At 42.2% G+C, this 20,355-nt stretch overlaps 2 protein-coding genes across 8 annotated transcripts in view; one reads left to right on the top strand and one right to left on the bottom strand.

Annotated features, from left to right (window-relative positions):
* The window catches only part of STN1 (STN1 subunit of CST complex), a 38,464-nt gene extending 21,418 nt beyond the window's left edge, over positions 1–17,046 (bottom strand). Inside the window, exons 1-3 of one of the 6 annotated variants that reach the window (XM_064717428.1) lie at positions 12,671–12,712; positions 11,484–11,690; positions 3,641–3,774 (exon numbers count right to left, since the gene is read on the bottom strand). In XM_064717428.1, the coding sequence (XP_064573498.1) occupies positions 3,641–3,767 (127 nt within the window). In that variant the 5' untranslated portion in view covers positions 3,768–3,774; positions 11,484–11,690; positions 12,671–12,712. Of the gene's footprint in view, positions 1–3,640; positions 3,775–8,744; positions 8,889–9,808; positions 9,830–11,483; positions 11,691–12,670; positions 12,716–16,579; positions 16,881–16,917 lie in introns of those variants that run through there. The other 5 variants (XM_064717425.1, XM_064717427.1, XM_064717429.1 and 2 more) reach the window with 5 other exon arrangements.
* A 143-nt stretch (positions 17,047–17,189) lies between these two features.
* The window catches only part of SLK (STE20 like kinase), a 49,427-nt gene continuing 46,261 nt past the window's right edge, over positions 17,190–20,355 (top strand). For both annotated transcript variants that reach the window (XM_064717414.1, XM_064717413.1), the window contains exon 1: positions 17,190–17,958. In XM_064717414.1, the coding sequence (XP_064573484.1) occupies positions 17,809–17,958 (150 nt within the window). In that variant the 5' untranslated portion in view covers positions 17,190–17,808. The remainder of the gene's footprint in view (positions 17,959–20,355) is intronic.

The raw sequence follows: 20,355 nt of genomic DNA, 5'->3' as shown, positions 1-20,355 counted from the left end.
TGGGCTGGCTAGTTTTCAGTGACTGTGTTTTCTTCAGTTTTCAAATACTGCTGCTTTACTGAAATAAGCCATCTGGGATGTTCAATAACTGTCTTCTGAAAAGTAGATAACTCGAGGGACTCAGAAGGGAACATTTGGCTCCATATACCGTGGCAAGTGTTATTCTTACAAAGGGAAACACAGCAGCAAGGGAGTCAGAAAAACGTTCTGTACAAAAAAAACCCTAAATCCAAAATCCAAAAATAACTTGTCCTACATAGCTAGCAGCCTTAAATGAGCCTGGAATTAACTTTCTTCACACAATACAGAAAGAAAACACAAAAGTTTCAGAAGAAATCAGAGGTGATCAGCCAAGCAGCTCATAAGCAGAAATTCTGCTCATAAAAATCCACAGCAGTGTTTTGAGGATGCATCTAGGGCTATCATCTCAGATCTGGCTACACTAATCTGCAGTCACTGGTCAGGTCTGGCATACACAATGTTTAGCAGGTCTGTCCACTTGTCTCCCATTTCATTTACCAAATAAACACTGCTACAGAAACCCCCAGTGGAGATGCTCCCAGTGTATGCAGTCATTCACAGAATCTTACAGCATCTCTGTAAAAGGTCTGGGCTAGAGCAAGACTGTGGAGCAGAGACTCCAAGCTCTGATTATGCAAACAAGCAACATGTTATTATGTTTCCTTCCCAGTTAGTAAGCTGAGTTTTGGCAGACGACAGAGACCAAATAAAACTGGTTCTCTCCGTCCCCGTAAATTCTCCTAGAACTCCACCCTTACTCTCAGAGAAACTACCTGAACTAATTTGAAGAATGAAATGATATTTAACCTATAAAAAGTTGTTGCACTTGATGACTTCAAGGTGTAAATGACTCCTCCTTCCAGTTTATTTGTTCAAATTAAGTCCATATTGGTAGCAATAAATATATACTAAATATTTGAAGCTGTGGACAAACACATTCAGTGAGGTTCCTAATACCCCAGTAATCAACACCCAGAGCAAAATGCCATCACCATAACAGCCACAGCACTGCTACAGGGGGATTATAGACACAGATCCCTAGGGCAAGTGCTGGCCATGTCTGTACCAGCATTGCTGTGCTGTTTGCCATTTCTTTAATTATTATTACCTCCTTTTATGCTATTTGTAGCTTCCCTTCCTTGTTGATAAGCTGTCACAAAGCAGTGGTGCATGACAACTCTGAGAAAAGCTCATTTCCATGATGTAATTATGTGTTACAACTGAGTTTGAAACCCACTCTCATTGCAAGGCTGCTAAGACAACACAATTGCTGTTTTTATCTGGGAGGTTTTCCAACCTTCTTGTCACCATTTATAGCAGCAGAGTAATTGGCCAGGTTTACTGCTTCCCTCTGTGTTGCTTTAAAGGATTAGTCACTGCAGCATCAAATCCTAACGCTTAAAAGTGGAAAGAAAAAACTCATTAGGTCATTCAGTCCATTTCCTCAGAGCCAATATAAGACCATTTTGTACAGTAAATTCCTGGCAATCTGTACAGTCAGAATATAAACAATCCCAGTGAAGGGCATCCCACCTTTTTCCTGGGAAGGCTGTGCCATGGTCTAACAGATGTCATTCTAGAGATGTTTTTCCTGACATTCAGACTGTGTTTCTTTCCATTCTTCCTAGTTACAACGTTTTGTTTTGCACTCATTCATTCTTAATTACCATTACTTAATGACTGATTTATAGCCAACCATATACTTAGCTTCAGCTGGTCTTTAAAAGCCCATTAAAGGCAGGAAGCATTGACAACAAACACCTACATTCTTCCTTCCTCAAAAGGTATTAATTTTAGTGTTTTTGTTGTGCTATCATTTGTTGCCAACAAATAAGATACACTGGAAAATGTCTGGTTTGGTGTATATACAGCACTAGGAGAATGAACAAAATTCAGGATGTTGGTTCCAGAAAATCTCATTTTATTTGAAGTTTGGGTTAGAAAATGATGCAGGATTACAAACAAGCAGAGGGCAGAGTGCCAGATGCACAGGAAGGGGAGAAAGCTCAAATGTACCAACGGTAAAGGTGGATATCTTGACATGACAGATACCACCTCCTTAGGATCATCTTAGAAAAAACAAAGGTAATAACAAAACTGAAAAAGTTCCTGAAGCAGAAGCCAACTCAGTAAAGTAAAAGAACAGGAAGAGAAGTAAGAAGGGAAATTCAGGTATTTTGGAGTAAAGAAAAGAGCAGGACTGTACTTTCTAGGACTGTTCCTGCTATCATGAAATGTTTGTGGTTTATAATGCTAATTATTCTGATTACATTTTCACATGTGTACGTACTAATGTTCAAGACCAAACTACAATCCAATTCTGCTGGCATTGAATTGTTTTGTATTTTGTTTGAAAACAATTAAAATATGAAGAACATGATGAAGAACAATTTTTACCAGATGCATTTCCCACACCAGTACTACTAGGAGACATTTATAAGACAGTTTAAAAAGGCCTTTAAGAAAAACTTGCTGTAAGACAAATATCAACAACAGTCTGCAGCCTAATTATTACAATGGATTTATGATAAAAGTCTCTCTCCATATTAAATAACCAGGATAGATAGATAGACTGGTATTTGTGGTTTGTGAAGTCCTCATGTACATAAAAATGGCTGCAAGAAGAGAAAAAAAACCCGCCAGTCCTTCATTTCTCCAAAAATAGCATTGCTGCTATCCTTGCTGTTAAAGAAAACTGAAGAAGAATAACAAAACCTACAAGGCAAAACATATTCAAAGAGCCAAACAGGGGTACTTAGTATCTGTGGACAGAAAATAATAAAAATAAAAAACCACAAACAAAACATCAAAACCAAACCAAAGACACACACTGTGCTTATTGCTCTTCCTCATTAATTCTAAGTTCTCTGGGTCCCTCCCTGATAATCTTGCACCATGTCAGGCTTCAGTTGGGAGTAATGAACCCTTCCCCAGCAGAAGACACACTGCAGTCTATTTAAAGCCTGTGTAGTGAAAACAGCAATTCAAGGTCAGAGCTGTGTGGCTTCAGCCAAAGCTCACATGTGGGTGACACTGCAGAGCAGCAGGACAGACTGCAAAGCAGAAACTTGTGGGGCAAGGTCCAGCATGGAGGCCAGAATCTACAATAAGCTTGTTCCAATGTATGAAGAAAGTCACATATCTATCATATCTAGAAATTAAGGAGAAAAAAACCTCAAAACCTGTATCTGTCTTATAATGTATTAATATCCACAGGAAAAAGCAAAATCACACATCCAGCAATATCATCAACTGTCAAATTTTTGCAAAAAAATGTAGAGACAGTGGAGAGATAACAATACATGTGGCCAGAAAGGACAAGCAATTATTTAGAATTAACAAGCACCACCACACAGAGGAAACACATTACCTTAATGTAAAAGAGGTACTGGAGAGAAAGGAAAACCATTTTAACAAATATATTTTATTTTTCACATACATTTCACATACAACCTGTTGTTCTTAGAACTTCTAAAAGAAACTAACATCACTTAGCTTAAGGTCATGGAAAACTACTTTACTGATGTTTGTGAAGTGTTCTTCAATCCCTTCATAAAAAGTACAACATAAATCAATTACAATACTGTGTGCATCATAACCAGCACCTATAAATACCTACCTGGCACCTGTATAGATTCTCTCATTTCTGTAATATCTTTAATATAGAGCCTTGCAAATGCAGAAAACACAGGATCGATACCCCAGTGCAGAGAAGGCATCTCTTCTCCACACTTCTCAGACTGCATCCGAAACCTGTGAACACAGAAGGACCTGAAATTGTTTTCTACAAAGGTGAAGAGCTTTCACATTCATTATTTTGCACATAAATGAAAAAACAGCTCATGAGTGTACACACAATAACACAGCAGAGCGGAGGATGAGACACTGGAGTTTATCTAATAAAGTGTTATATTTATCTATCAATATTTCATGTGTTGCCACATGAAATATTCAAAGTATCAATACTCATGACTTGTTTGAAGTACTGAGAATCCAGCAACAGCATTTCCCCCAGTAACTTCAAATGAAATAGAATTTCAGAGACTTTTCTTCTCTAAAATCCATAAACAGAGAACTGAAGTCAACATTTGTTTAAAAGAGCAGGATTGTGGGATCCTAAGTGGTTACTTTCTCTACAGATGATTATTATTTCCCCATCATTCTCCTTCCCTAACGTACTCATTGTTTGTGCTGTGCCTTATCGTGGAGTTGAGGGAGGATGACTTTATTCAAAACAAAACCAGCCATCCCTTCTTGTTTTGGGCATGTAGTCTCCACTAACTTTGAAATTGTTACTTTTCCCTTTTACCCTTTCAGATTTTACAGTTTATGCCTGCCATCTTATGCCATTACAGATCCAATTCTCTGCTTATCACGGTCTTGATGACAAAACCCCAGCACTCAATTCAGGAAGATCCTCATAAAGATTTGGAAGCTGAAAATACTTTCTATCAGCTTCTCCCGTAGGTGCAGGTACATTGTTCCTGTAAGGCTTTCCAGGTCATCTTCCTTTTACTAGTAAAAGTTAAAAAAAAAAAGTCATTGTTATTTACCCTTCCTTGGACTGGTCATTTCTTAGGTGACATGTTGAAAATATTTGATTTAGTCAGTTCCAGCAGTAACTTCACTATTGAGTAACAAACTGAAATAGTTTGATCACACCTGGATTCGTGTCTTGCTCCCCACTACAGACAGCTCTTCCCAGCCTTTCCTTTTTACACCTGCAAGGTTTACTCCAAAAGTCACACCATTTCTTTCTCACTCAAGTCTCCCCATGAAGCACCCTTCTTCTCCTGCTGAATTTTAGAAATTAAGCTGTTAAGTGTATGATTTTAACATAAGCTGCTACTCCTCCATATGGCAGTTCTTTGGATACTTGCTACAGTCGATGTCAAATTTAGACCATAAAGTTTCTCAAAGGAACAAATGGTTTGAACCTGTATTTTACTTGGCATACTCATTTTCTTAACAAAATTAGTTTCTCCATCTCTTTTTGCTTGCAGTCTCTAGTACAAAGTTACATTCCTTTCTGCTTCATGCCCCCCAATTTACTCTGCATGGTTACAAAGCCTGTCACAGCTCAGCACCTGTTTTTCCTTCTAGACAGACAGCAGACTGAGATAACCAGCCAAAAAGAGACAATCAGGTACCAAGTCTGTCTAACCTGTTTTATTTTGGGTAAACAGACACTCCTTGGGGTAAAAAGCAGAAGTCACCCCTACACATGTGTGCATCTGAGGGGAAATCAATGAAGCACCTCCACTGAAGATTAAAAATATCTGTATTTTGGCATTTTGTAGCCACTTGTCAAGCCTGAAATGCCCAAATGTTAATAGATCAAGTCCAAGCACACTTTAAGCCTAAATGAAGAGCATCTCCCCAAAATTTTTTACTGCTTTCCTGGTCTGAAGGCAGAAGATTTCCACAGTGAAAGCTCTTTCCATCTCAAAAACAACTGGGAGTTAAATCTCAAATTCTAGAGCTTTCTTCTCACTCCCAGGCCTTGTTACAGCTCCTCACTGGAGATACTTACAGACATCATATGTCTTTATGTAGAGACCATTCTGTTTGGGTCAAGCCTGCTACAGACACACAATGCTTTATCTTGCAGATGTGGCAAAGATTCCTTGACAAAAACTAACTTGTGCCCCCAGCACTATGAAGGCATCACAGGATTCCCTGAAGTCCTGAGTTACAGACACTCCATCCACAGCAGGCTGGGGCAGTGAAGCCGTACCCCAGCCACCACTCACTGTCAGCAGTGTCTGACAGGCACACCAGGGCATCCTGCACAGCAGCCAACGCCTTCTCTGGCCTCTCCACAGTCCCAAGAGCCTGCCCAACCCCTGACACCACCCAAAACCAAGCCTATTTTCTTCCTTCCCTCCCAAGTGGTCAGCTTGGTAGCTGCATTTGAACAGTGGCCTATTTGAAGCCAAAAGTTTGTGGTCAGTTGGAAAGAAAAGATGTTTAGTGCCTCCTGGATGTACAACACCGCTAGTATCAGTCCATTCTTCTCAGCACTTGTCTGTTTGCCCCTGAAGCAAAGCAAGATGTAAATTATTTCCAAATAATCTATTCAGTGAGTTTCCAAGCTCGTTCCAGGCAGATTGAGAGTATTAAAAACCATAATTCCTATAAGGCTGACAAAACTCTTCCAATCATTTATCTTTTGATATATAATAGTATCTTCCCGTAACTTTTTCCTAAGTTGGCACAGGAAGCCTCTCCAGCCCGGGGTTAATTCATGAGTCATCCTGGCAAAAGTGGAACTTTCCATTATGCTACAAGTGTTTGCAGCTCTTGACTGGTACCATTGGTGATTTGCTATCAGCAAAGAAGATAAGAGCTGCCCTGTACAATGAAGAGCCAAGGGGCAAATAGGGGCATTGTGGAGATGCACAACGTTCTAATCAATGAAGACCCAGACAGCAAACAATAGACAATTCTGACCAGATACCATCTAATTAATGTTTAAGGATTAAACTGGCTCTTGCTGGGAGAGGGCGATCAGGCTTAGCAATATAAACAACACAGAGTCCTAGCAAAAGGTCATTCCTGTCTGCATTTTGTTTTAAGTGCAGTGCAATGACTTCAGGGTTGCTGTAGTGCAAGGAATTCAATCATGTTACAGGAGAAAAAAAGGCAACAGAAGAATCTAGTCCACAAGCAAATTAGACAGAAGATATCAACATTCTATTTTTAACTCCAGAAAAAGGCTATGAAGGCATAATCAAAACCAAAAGAAGAATTAAGTTCTTCTTGGGAAAACAACTCTGTTTGAAGGGCAGAAATCTAAAGTTTACATAGTAGGTATCTAGATACAAATAAACAAGCTCAATTTGAGATTATTCTAACATATTAAGATTGGGCTGTCCCTTTCTCCCACTGCTATCAATGTTAGCTTTCCTGACTCTGAGAAGCCAACCAAGTCCATAACCCCAGAGCTACCTTGTAAGCTCAGCAAGGTATAATCCTAGAAGAGAAAGCAAAGAAAATTGGAACCCTTCCCAACCATGCCACCCCCCAAACCCATTTTCTTTCTTCCCTCCTAAGCAGCCTACTGGGTAGTTTTATTCAAAATCAGCCCTGGCCAATTAGTTTCTTGGCTCATATTCTTGTGCCCACCATGTACCTTTTCCAAAAAAGGTAAACAGTCTTCTTCCAATCCCAGGGCAATTGAAACCCCAAAGAAAAATATCTGTTTTCATGTTTCTTGTTGTCTTTTCTTCAAATTTGATTAACAACCAAAGCTCTTGGAGAAAATTGCCTTAGCTTGAGATTAATAATTTTGAGCCAAGAAAATGTGTCTTGCCAGTGGCTGTCTGCAACTGCTCTGCAAGTGCTGGCACACTGCTGCAAAAACTCTTTCTCAAGTTAGCTATAAAACAGAAACAGAGAATTTATGCACTAATACAGGCAACTTAAACATCCTACCAGGCTTTCACTCTTCTCCAAAGGCTGCCACTACCATGCTAGCACTGACAATTTACACAGGAAACAGCTCCTAAACTGTTGGATTTGCCAATCCAGTGCATTAAAACAACTTAAAGTCATCACTGGTTTACTTGAAAAAACTAGGCCAGAAACTGTGGCTGTCAAAAACTGCTCCACAGGTCAACCATTCCTGCCACAGACAAAGCAACTTGTGGAAAGAGGAGCAGAGTCAACAGCTGGGTTTTGTAACACCCTCTGTCATCTGAATTGAAATCATCTGTGTCTGAGTCAACACCCTATGTGACAAATGACTATTATTCAACTCTTCATGATCAGCAGAGGCAATTCCAGCATGGTACAGTCAAATCCACTATTTTTCAGGAAATGTTTTTAATTACCTACAGCCACATACAACATTTTAAATTAAAACCAAATAAACCCATTGTATTATTATACAAGTAAATCTTACTGAACTGGGAAGTAAAGCTTTTGGTTACAGTTAATATGGAACAAAGATTCTAGACATGAAACTCACCCAGAGGTTTTTAAAAAAGACATAGTTAAAAGAAAGTATCCAACACCAGTAACAAGATGAACACCATCACTGAGACCAAAACACATTACTGAAAGGCAAAAAAAGGCTCCTGGAAAACAGCTGTTGGAAAACTATCAAACAGTGAGGTAAGGTCAGTTTGGAACCACCTCCTACCTGGTTATTCTATTACAAATCAAGATGGGGGAAGCACTTTCAGTCTTTCATAATAAACCACTTTCTGCTTCCATCATGTAAAATCCTGTCAGTTTTGATGCTACATGCTGCATGTCTTGTAGTTCTTACATTTAGATACAATTCCAATTTAAAGACATAGTTTCAAAACAAAATTAAGAAATCTAGAACTCCTCTGAACTTCCAGAAGTTCAGCACTTCCTCAAACATTACTTGTACAAGGGTTTAACATTTGTCTAAGCTGTTCAGATAATTTACCAAAAGGAAGAATTATAGATTTTTTTCTTAAAGATACTTCTTGAAATTCTAAACATTGTATGTCTTTTACATACATTAATTTTTATTAATTAGTTTTTATTACAAGAGGCCCATCACTGCAACCTTTAGCCAGTGGGGAATCTAACAACCCATAATGGCACTGCCCACAGTGAGGATACAGGTAGGGGCAAAAAAGCAGTTTTCTCAATAAACTGACAAGGCTGTAAGTGTAACAGTGTTCCAGTGGAGTTAATGTCTCCATGCCATAACTTGTAACATGTTTCCCTCCCTCTGGTTTTACCTTTCCACAGCACTGCCTGGAAAACCCTCTGGACAGGTGCATGTGGCTCCAGAAGACCAAACTGGCTCCTCCAACATCCACAATCTTGGAAGGAATGGGGACAAAGCCTGAAGTGCTAGATTGCCTCCTTTTGGCATTGAAACTTGTTTTATATGCAAGCTAAACCTCGAAACAAGGTTTTGGCACTCAATTTTCCAAAAGTCTGATTCTGAAAAAACTAACAGGGAGGTGTGTAACAAAATAAACAGTGCAAGTAGCTCTTTCTGATCCTTGTCCCAAGCATTAGATACAATTTCCCATGGATCCAGAAATCTGTGTGGGATAACATGCACTGGAACAGCTTGCCCAGAGACATTCCAGAACTGTCTGGACAGAATCCTCACTAATGTGCCCTAGGGGGCCCTGCTTGAGCAGGAGGTTGGACCCCTCCAACCTTATCCATTCTGTGATCCTGTAATTTACTGATACAGCACAAAGGAATTTACTAACAGAGAAAAGAGAATACACTGTTTTAGCAGTGTAACATAGATTTAGTGTCACTTCCTGAATGAACATTTTCAAATTTCATAAATTTGCATAGAAGTGACAAGACTGGTTAGTAGCTTACTGTGCCTGTGAACTCCACAGGTTTGACTCAATTTCTAGAGGCAAGCATTCCTGTCCATTTACCTCCCTCCCCTTTAAACTGGTTTATGTAGCTGGCCTAAATTAGAACAGCTTCTGGAATAAGTCAGAACTTATATGAACATTCTTAGCACCACAGAGCACTCCATTACAACCTGAGATTTCAAAATCATTAACCTATGATTTGGTTTTTGCCCATCTTTAAAAACTTGTTCCAAATCCCATTGAAAGGCACCAAATGCACAGAACATTTTTTAGATACTTGAAAGAAAATACCTCCCTGTGGCTGTAACTTCTTCCATGAATCACCGTCACAGCTAACATGATAAATTCATTACTATTTCCGACTTCTTGGTATGTAAAGAAACCAACAGCCTTTTATAAACTAATTTAAGTGTCTCCTTAATTGCATTTGAATTTGAATAGATGTCATTTCCTACCTCATGCTCTGAAAGGAAGTCACTCCTGTATAATCTATCCAGAAAAATATATTAGTGCTCAGCCAGAAGCCACAGGAATGATTTTTCATGTAAGTAATTCTATTTCTTGATATGATTCAGTCCATGCAATGTAATGGGCTTTTTTGGCTTAACCCATGAATATCACAGTGTGCTACAAAACATAATTTTGAGGATTAGCTATTTAAGATCCCTTCTGCCAAAAAATAAACATTTCAGGGCACTTGAGACAAAAAGTGCATCACATCACAATACCCTGCTCTGTCATAAGCAAGTGCTAGTGGCCAAAGTTTGCACAGACTATTGTTGGACACACAGTAGCTGCTGTTTGCCTTAACAATTGCCATATTATTGCAGCTCCACTCATTGCTGCTGTACCAAGATGAGATCCTACAAGAAACCAAATTCTACTTTACAACAGTCAACTATTTTTGCCTCATTTTCTAGGTAAAAAGAGAAGAACATTACACACAGAGAAATCAGTACAAGCATGGTTGTAATACAAAAATAACATTATGCAATGAAAAGCTTTGTTGGTTTTTTTCCCAATAAAAAAATGTAGTATTTGAAAGTCTAGCTTTACATTAATAAACAGTTGGTATCTCACATTCTACATTATTTCCCCTTTTTGCTGGTAGACATATCTGCAATATTATCCCACTGCAATGTCTCTTTTTGGGATATCACTAAGATATCAACAGTCTTTAGTGTTATCTTTTTGTCAAGTTTTTCTTTATTGTGTGTGTTGGAAATGTTCCCTATTTAACAGGATAGTATATTTTTAATAGTAATTGTAGAAGGCATAATAAACTTCCTGGTTTTGCTTACCACATAACCAGGACTGGGTCTGATGGCTGGCCAGCCAGCCATAATTTAAAAAAAAAAAAATTCATATAACAGAACAAGTTATTTGGTCCCAAGATTCCAGAGCTGATCAGGATCACAAGAGAACACAAAGTCCATTCTGGAAAAAAAAGGCTCCTGGGAAACAGCAAAAGAAAATCAGGATTTACAGAAAGAAAAGCAGTAATACATGTGGGCTTTCTGTTCAGACATTTTTTGTGCCAGTATTGACTGAGAGCAATACTGAGATGCAAAGCTATCTTTATCCCTTAATAAATTTCTAATCCTAGCTACTATGTGGACTAATGCAAATTTGAAAGCCACAAACAAAAAGAGCAAATCAGCTCGTGACTGCTACGCAAGAGGAGAAGGTTGAATTACCATCTGGAGGAAAGGCAACCATGGTGCAGCACTTGCAAGACATGCTTTCATGTGATTCAACTAAAGCTTCTAATAGCTATCAGATGGAGGGGCTCCACAAGTTTGAAATAATTTGCTTTGTGTTCATGTACAGCTTTGATCAAATAAATCTCATTTCAAATGAAATATAACATCAAATTATTAAAATGGTTAGAAGGAATACAGCACTATACCTAAGAGTAGTATAGTAATAAAGGATATTATTATTAAAAAAGTGTTCTAGATGGACTTAGTCCTTCATGGTTCATGTGTGTTACAGTCATTACAATATGGAGAGAATTTTTATTAGACTAAGTACTCTATGAAAAAAATGCAACTATTTGCCAGTGCAGCTCAGTAGTTGAATATTAACTAAAAATTTCCATAAAAGGAGCTTTTTGCATTAAATACAAACCAAAAAGTGTGCAGCCTTCTTGAAAAGCTTTATCAGGAGGATCTGAAGTTCTTAATTGCATTAGTCAATTAATCAAAGAGAACCAGCTATGTAAGTTTCCAGTTGTTGATGCATTCCATTAAATCTGAGGTTTGCTTCTCACTCCCCTACAAAGACATAAGACTATTTCTGAATATCAGTCTTGGAGAGGGTTTTCTTGCACATCATCTGGAAGCAATAAGAAAAAAACATTTTTTGCTATAGCTTCAATAAAGTCAACGTGTTAAAACTCAAATGGCTTTGAAATGCCATGTTTCCAAGAAATATTCTTGATTATTTGTTGAAATATCTGCTCTTTATTCAAACTTTGATATTTATATTATTGCTTTTTCCTCTGCCATTTAATTTCAGATAAAGTCTATGCAATAAAACATCATAGGTTTACTTGGACACATTCAGGTAATTTGGCAATTTTTATATTTGCTCTGTCATCATTCCCAGAAGTGTTGCTGACATCAAGAGAAATGCACTCCAAGAGTTCTGCTGGCAATGGAGTCTCCATAGGTAGGAAGAACTCCCATTATATGTTGCCAGGAATACTCACCTCACACAGTCCAATACTATGAAAAAGGTAAGTAACTAAAATGGGGAAGATGAATTGCCCTGTGAAAATACATTTCCCCACTGACTGCTGAAAAAGTATGGCCAATTTAGAATAAACACACAGACTTTTCTGAAGCCAAAATTAGATCAATCCTATTCCTAAACAGTTTAATATTCAATGTTTTCTTTACTGCAAACATCAAGCTATATCCTTATATGTTGAAGCTTCCAAATGCCACATGTTTCTATGGCAATTCTTAGATTAACTGATCCTGCAGTAAGGCAGTAAAAAACCCCAAACCAAATAATAAATAGTAGTATACCCAGGTTATTGATAGGAGCCAGAGTATTGATTCTGGCTAAGGTGTGGGCAAGCTCTTGAGTGTCCAACCTCTGGTATTATCATTTTTTCCTGCTTGTATTATTTATGACTGAATTATTCCTGTTACTCATATCATAAACAAAAAATACTGAGTACAAGACTAAGTCTCTTTTTGTTCTGCATAAGGGAAAGAGAAGTCTCTAAGACACAGCTCTATCAATGGTACATTTATTAGAAAGCTGTTGTAACCATACTGTTGTTAATATATTCCTAAAGTCCATACCTTCTGAGTGGCTTTCTCACACACAGCTCTGCTCAGCAGTGCTGTTCCTTGTGGCTCCACAGGGCTCTCAACCCACCCCCTTTTATCCCAGTAACCTTCACCAGCCACAGCTGCTGCCCAACTAAGGACTTCACAGCTGTGGCTCATTTAGAATAACTAGAACTGGGGCAAGGCCACTTACACAGTACATAGATTTTACAGGGACTCCTACTACAGAAAGCCTTTAGGAGTGCTGAGTAATTAGCATGTACAGGCTAACCAAGGGCTCAGGCCCAGCCAACATGGCTTTTGGGAAGGCAGGTCCTGCTTGATCTCCTGAGCTCCTTTTATGACCAGATGATCCACCCAATGGATGGGGGAAAAGCTGTGGATGCTGTCCTATTGAAGACTTCAGAAAACTCTTCAGTCCTGTGTTCCACAGCATTTTCCTGGGCAGGCTGGCAGCCCACAGCCTGGACAGGGGCTCTCTGCTGGCCACAAAAGTGCCAGGAGGGCTGTGCCAGAGCGTGGTGCTGAGCGGTGCCAGCAGGGATCAGAGCTGGGAACAGCCCTGTTCCACATCTGTATCCAACACCTGCATGGGGCATCCAGGGCAGCCCCCCTGAGCTCACAAACACCAGGCTGGCACGAGCCAAGGGGGCTCTGCAGGGGGATCTGGGCAGCTTGGGTCAGTGAGCTGAGGCCAGGGTGTGAGGCTCAAGGAGGGGAAGTGCCAGGTCCTGCACTTGGGTCACAAGAGCCCCACGCAGGGCTACAGGCTGGGACAGAGGGAAAGACCCCAAGGGCACTGGTAAACAGCAGCTGACCACGAGCCAGGAGTGCCCAGGTGGCCAAGAAAGCCAGTGGCATCCTGGCCTTTATCAGGAACAGGGTGAGCACAGGACCAGGACAGAATCATCCCCCTGCACTGGGGAGCACTACAGCGGTACTTAGACTGGAATGAGCCCAATACAGCACAAAGTGCTAACTCTGGGAACAGATCAGAGGAGAAATGGCAGAGCTGATGAAAAAATGCCACCACACAATGAGAAAATATCAATAACAACACGGGGTACATCGATTAAAGAAAATAGAAAGGACAGTGCTGAGTGCCAAGGGTGACAGACAGATTAAGATGGATGAAACAAGAATTACACTCCAGATTTAACCACAAACAAGCCACCTGTGGCCTTACAGCAGTTCAGTGAGCTCAATCACCAGAAAGAATTTTGGAGATCAGTGAAAGCGTGGGTGGACAGAAAGTCAAGTCAATATAAAAATATACCATTAAATATTTTGAAAGAACTGAAAACAGAATATAGGACTGCAGCAAAAGGGCAATAAATCTTGTGAAGAACACATTTCTGAAGTGTTTACTTTCAATTAAGAGAAATTGGAGCAGTTTAAAAGAAACAGCTTAAAGAGGGAGTTAGGAACAGTGGCAAGTGTAAGTGATTGAATCAATGAGAAAGGATGGTGGTATTAAGCAGCAGCAAGTATAAAGGAGATTTCTAACACACAAAGAGATGAAAAAGATTGACATAAAGAGTTTACAGCTATTTTAAGCCAGAATATTTGATGCACAATCAAGATAGCTCTTTAACATCTTCACTTTAACATCTTCCTCTGACATTTAAAGGAAGCAATGAATTTTCAAAAAGCATTGCTTTAAATTCCTAAAGGAAAAAATTTAATACAACTCACTTTTACCTTTTTATCCTTACCATCTGGAAACATTTACAGTTGCTAAGAACTCCTTCTATCAGGAAGGAGAAAAAACCACACACACAAAATTCAGGCTTCATACAGCCTCCTCCAAACCAGGAAGTCACAGCAAATTGGTAAGGATTTGCTACTAGCACTTAATCTTCACCTCATGGAGTTTATTTGCAGGATTGAGTGGCAAGCTGTAACTCCAGAGTGAAAGAATAAGGGAAAAACAAGATGGAGTCATAGTTTTCCTTTTCATATATCCTGGTTTTACCTTGAATTACTTGTTCAAGAGTAAGAAAGAAGAAGTTAAAAGCAAAGCCTTATCACTAGATTAAGTGCTCCTTTCTCATACCAGAGAAAGATACCATACTTTATCTTATATTTCCAATGTTATATGAATGAGAAGCCCTGTGGAACAGGCAGGCTGTGTTTACACAAGTCTAAAGCAGCACAATGCAGTACCTGCTGAGGTTCAGCCATGGGTAGGATGGCACCAAGCTCTGCTCTGAGCCTCCTCTGTCACACAGGAACTGACCCAGGCAGAGACGCCGTGTGTGAGCTCTGCACAGCCCAGTGCTCGCAACAGAGCTGAGGCGCAACCAGGCCCTGCCATCCCAGCCTGGGATATATATATATAAAACTTATATATATATAAATATATACAGCTGCCACCTCAACTGCTCTTGTTCACATATAACTTACCAAATTTTCTTTTAGTTTTGCATTTTTTTCCAGTTATTATAAACTCTAACATTCACACATAAACACCCCCATGCCCCCCTCCCACTTCATTGCCATTAACCCTGAGGCTAAAGAAAAGATAATCCTGCCTCAATACAAGGAATTCATGCTATGACTTTGGACTCCTTTTTCCCCCCCATCCTCTATCAACCAGTCAGTTTAAATAAACCTACAGAAATTAGTCCCAAAGCACCTTTTATCCAACAGAAAGCAAGTCAAAATCAAAATATTAAATTACAAATATTAACGAAAATTATTATTTAAGCCATCATTGTATTTTAATATCCAAATCAAAACTATCATCTCACCTGAAGGGGCAAAAGAAAAATTATAGAGAAGAAAAAGAAACTGAACTTTAAAAGTTAAGATATGAGAAGCTAAATTGCTGCTGGTAACACTGTCTTTGTTATTGCATTTAATTCAATCTATCTGAATGAAACTTGCCAATGAAATTAATAGGTAGAGCCAGCCAGCCAGATCACAGAAGATAAAGCACATCCTTAGGATTGCAGGTGTTTCTTGGTTTTGACTTCACACACAAACAGCCTTGGTTTCAGCACCCTTCTGAACAGTTTTACCTTTTGTGGCAGAGCCATCACTACAAGGAACCCATAAAGCTGAATATCATTTTTGAAAAACAAACGCTGATTATTACAACAAATCAGTTTAGCAAGAGTACTTGAAAGGCTCTCTATTCATAGGGTGGGACTACCCATGAAACTGATTTTATACAGTTTAAAGAAATTGACTCATGACAGAACACTGTTGTTCGATTCATAAACGCTTTGTGTCAGGGGCATCTCAATGCCTCATTATTATTACTGAATTTACACACGGACTATCCTCATAGCAAACTACTGTCACGCTAATAAAATGGTCTGGGGAATGATGCACACCACAGGCTTGATCTTCAGAAGCTCATCACGCAGCTTAAGCTAATGGCAATTGCAGGCACTCAGGTTCATACGAGGATACGGCATTACACGATTTTCCCTGGCTGTTTGTCTCACTGTCAGATGTCTCTGAGGTCTCAGCATTGCCTCGGCTGCTGCTGGATGGACTCGCAGCCCGTGACAGCCCGAACTCAGTGCCCGGCTCTGCTAATTGCCCCTAATCCAGGCAACGGGAACGCCTCTCGCTTTCAAGTGAGGAAACGCCCCGCATTGGGTGGCATGCACACAACACAACTATTAAAATGCAATTATACTTCAGGGTGAGGAAGGAATCACCTGTGGGAAGAGAAGGTTGTGAGATAAGGAAATTCAGGCCTGTCCCAGAGATTAAATAAGATACCGAAGATACCAAACGGGCAGCACAAGAACATCGCACCCTGCTATGACAGAAGATAAACAAGTAGCAGGTCAACGGACAGCACCGGACCACAAACAAAAGCAAAAGTTTTCCAACGCCGTCTGCTGCTATCAACACTTTCCTCAGAGCTCCCCGTCAAAGCCCCAGCCCCCCAAGAGGCACTACCTGCCCTCCCAGCGCTCCTGACACACACAGCGAGCCCCTGAGGGCCCCTCGGCTCCCGCGGCGGGCCTGGGCACTCAGGGCACCCGCCAGCCCTGAGGGGAAGCTGTGCCCCGCCTAGGGAGCATCAGCCTCTGCACAGGGCTGGGGACACTGGGGTCTCCTCCGGGATCAGAGGAAAAAGGGTCTCTCTACCACATGCCCCTCCCATAACAGCACGCAGCGGGCTAAAGGGAAAGAGAACAGAGGGAGGGACGAGCCCTCGATCTGCCACGCTGCTCTGAGCTATGGGGGGGAGGGTGTGGGCGCCCCCCTCCATCTTGAGCCCGACACCGACTTACCCGCCCGGAGCCTCTGCGCGCTCCTATTGGCTGGGGCGGCCGCTGGCGCGTCACGTGGGCAGGACAAGCCCCACCTCTTCCCTCCGCCGGTGCCGGGCCCGAGCCGTTGGCGGGGGAGGGCCGCGCGCGTGCTGCCGGTGCGGCGCGTGCGCACGCGCCGGGAAAAAGGGGGAGCGGCGGGCGCGCGCGCTGCTGCGCGTGCGCCGGCGGTAGAGCGGCGGGAGGGGCGCGAGGCGGTTCCGGGAGCGCGGGAAGAGGGGCGGGAGCGCGGGGCGCACGCGCCGGCGGCGGGCGGGAGCGAGGGCGGAGGGGGCGGAGGTGCCGCCGGTGCCGCCCCGCAGGAAGCGGAGCCGCCCGGGCCCCGCTCCGCGACAGGGCGAGAGAGCGAGCGAGTGGGAGAGAGGCCGGCAGCGAAGCGTCATTTTCCGCCGCGGTGCCACCCTGGGACGCCGCTCGCGAGGACACCGGCCGGGAGCCTGGAGCGGGGCAGCCTCCGCCCCTCCCTGCATCCGCCCCGTGCTGCGAGGCGGGACGTGACCGCTCCCCGCTGCCCGGCGCCCAGCGGCTGCCCCCTCCCAGCGGAGCCGTGACCCCTCCTCCGGCTCCGCCACCGCCCGTCCCGAGGAGCGAGACCGGCACTTGTTGCTGCCGCGATGGTGACCGGCTCGGCCGAGTAAGGGACCGCCGAGCCCGTCGGGGAGAGCAGCGCCGAGCCCGGATCCGTTCGGGGCATCGCGAGGTGTTGTCTCCCCGCAGTGACGGCGCCTCCCGGGCGACGCCAAGACTTTGGTCTCCTCGTGGGAATCGCGCCCGGCATCCCCGGCCGCGCCAGGTGGTCCCGGCGGGCGGAGGGGCCACCGCCGCCCGTCCCATCCCTCGGCCGCAGCCAAAATGTCCTTCTTCAACTTTCGTAAGATCTTCAAGCTGGGCGGCGAGAAGAAGAAGAAACAATACGAGCACGTTAAGAGGGATTTGAACCCGGAGGAGTTCTGGGAAATCATAGGAGAGCTGGGCGATGGTGCTTTCGGTAAAGTGTTCAAGGTAAGGGCGGGCAGCGCCGCTCGCTTGCGTTCCCATAGCTGAGGAGTGACTCGGAGCGTTGCCGGTGCCCGCAGCGCTGCCTCGGGCTCCTGTCTGCCGGCTCCTCTCGTCGGGATCCCTCTGGCAGCGCCGAGTTCGGGACAGCTCGGCTGGGGCGCCGAGCGCTGCGGGGGGACGCGGCCGGAGGCTGAGCGGGGCATCCCGGCGCCTCTTGGCCACGGAGCCTGGTGAAACTAAAGATAGAAAAGACCTATTAGGTCATTGTCCCGCCTTTGCTCCACCCTGCCCGCTGCTGGATTGCTCACTTCTCTGTGTTTTGGGTTTTTTGGGACTCGTATACAGTATGGCTCCTAACCTTACATTTTCTTAGATCCGAAGTTCATTTTTTTTTCCCCCTGTATGGAAGGAACCCCATGAGCAGTAAAACTGACTTTGTGTGTAGTGCACAGAGCCAGGCTGTTGTCGCTTTAATGGGCATGCTCCCATCTTGTTCCATGTGGAGTTGAATTAAACAGCTGTGTTCTCGTGGCTTTCCGTGTGTGCCGGAATCCATGTGTTGGATCTCCTAACTTCTCTCAGTTGTTTGCTCTTTAAATCTTTAAGTGCACTGGTACAAGTAGAGTTTTTAAGGATCCTTATCTAGAATTTATCAAGCCAAGTGGACTATAATGGCATAGATACAACCCTGCTAGTGTTTGACGAGACTTCAGCTTTCAGGCAAATCTTCAGCTGCTTGTCCCTTCCTAAAAGGGTGTTAATGCTCCATGTTTGGTTTATGGATAGCGTGGAAAAAACATCCTGGTGGATAAGCATGAGAGAATTGGGAACTGACACGAATTGAAGCTCTGGAGCTGCTTCTGGAGACGAAGAGAAAATAGCACGAGAGGATGGCATTTACAGTCCTGAGAGCTAATTCGGTCAAGAAACATATTTAGAGTACTGCATTTGAGAGTTTATGAAATCTGGGTGCTCATGAAATTTGTGCTATTTTTGGCAGAAGTTATTTTAGGTTCTGTTGTACTGAGGTGGTATCACCTGTTTGTATATTTGAGCAGAAGTGCCACAGTACGGTCAGAATGTTAGGTGGGGTCATTTCACCCAAGGAATTTGTGTCAATGTTCTATATTAAGAACATCTAGTTTATTTAGACGCTGGTGTAATACACAGTCTAGATGGTGGTTCTTTTGTCAGTTTTGAAGATTAGACTTCTGGGTTTTTTTTCTTAAAAGGCTGGCAATATGTCTATCATAAAGCCTGCTCACCACAAACATTTAACGTCTCTAACAGCGCTTCCAGAGAATTGAAGTCTTAATTTGAGCTTCATAGTGGAGTTTTGATTCCCATTTTCTGAAAATATGCCTCAGATATAATACTAAATGTGTTTTCCTTTTCCCCCACGTGCACTTCCCCTCCCATCTTCAAACCTCTTCTCACTTCATCTGTAGGCATGTCTGTATTAGCAATAGTAGTTGATGAAGGTGTCTGAGCAAGGCACCGGGTAAAATTTGCATTTCAGCGTACTCTGCACAGAAACAGGAGAATGTTTTCCACTTGGATGTCATTTTTCACTTCCGAGATTTAATTCTGAGTGAAATGACAGAGTTCACTGTTGAAATTGATCGTAGGCAGAATTACAGATGTGGTTGCTCTGGTCAACTTGTTGAAGTTGACCAGTTGGCCCTTATGAGAATGAACAGGCAGTATTATTGATAAAAATTCCCTGTTAAAAAAAAAAAAGTATGTTACTGCATGTGTTCATCAGCGTTCTTTTTGTTTCCATCTAGTTTGAGAAGGAGGCTTACACACAGATACAAACTGTACTTGTGTTCGTGCACCTGAGTGTGCTTCCCAAGAAACATTGTGGAAAGCAGGAAAGGTGTGTTAGGTTGTTCTTTCATGGACATACACCTCGAATGAGAAGCTGCAGGAATAGACATTCAATTCCTTCTCAAATTTTGAATTCAAAACTATAAGCCAGAACAAAGCTGTCAAGAATGCTTGAAGACTTTGTCTTTAGGTAATGGAAGTGTGGGGGTTGGGGTTTTCATTTTGTGTAATGGATTTTGTTTCATTTGCCAACCCCCCCATCACCCTAGTGTCAGTTACATTTGCCAAAAGTACATTTGCCTTTGTTTAAGATCTTAGGGTCTGTGTGTGACAGCGTTTTGGCAGATGCATGTTAAAATGGAATTGCCATATAAATGTTTGTATACTTTGAATTTCTAAAAAGTAGGTTAGATTGGTTGCATGCTATGATTTCCCATAGAGGGGTAATTAGTTTGGTTGTGCAACTGATCTTCTGAACAAAGTGTCAAATATTAAAGTAAAAACTCAAAACCAGCTCTAAATGATTCTGACAGTACTGGGAAGCCTCCCTGATTAAATAATTTACTTAAA

The sequence above is a fragment of the Zonotrichia leucophrys genome, chromosome 6, assembly GCF_028769735.1.
Source record: "Zonotrichia leucophrys gambelii isolate GWCS_2022_RI chromosome 6, RI_Zleu_2.0, whole genome shotgun sequence".
In the NCBI taxonomy this organism is placed as follows: domain Eukaryota; kingdom Metazoa; phylum Chordata; class Aves; order Passeriformes; family Passerellidae; genus Zonotrichia; species Zonotrichia leucophrys.
Note: the sequence above shows the minus strand (reverse complement) of the source record. Positions and strands in the feature narration are given on the sequence as shown.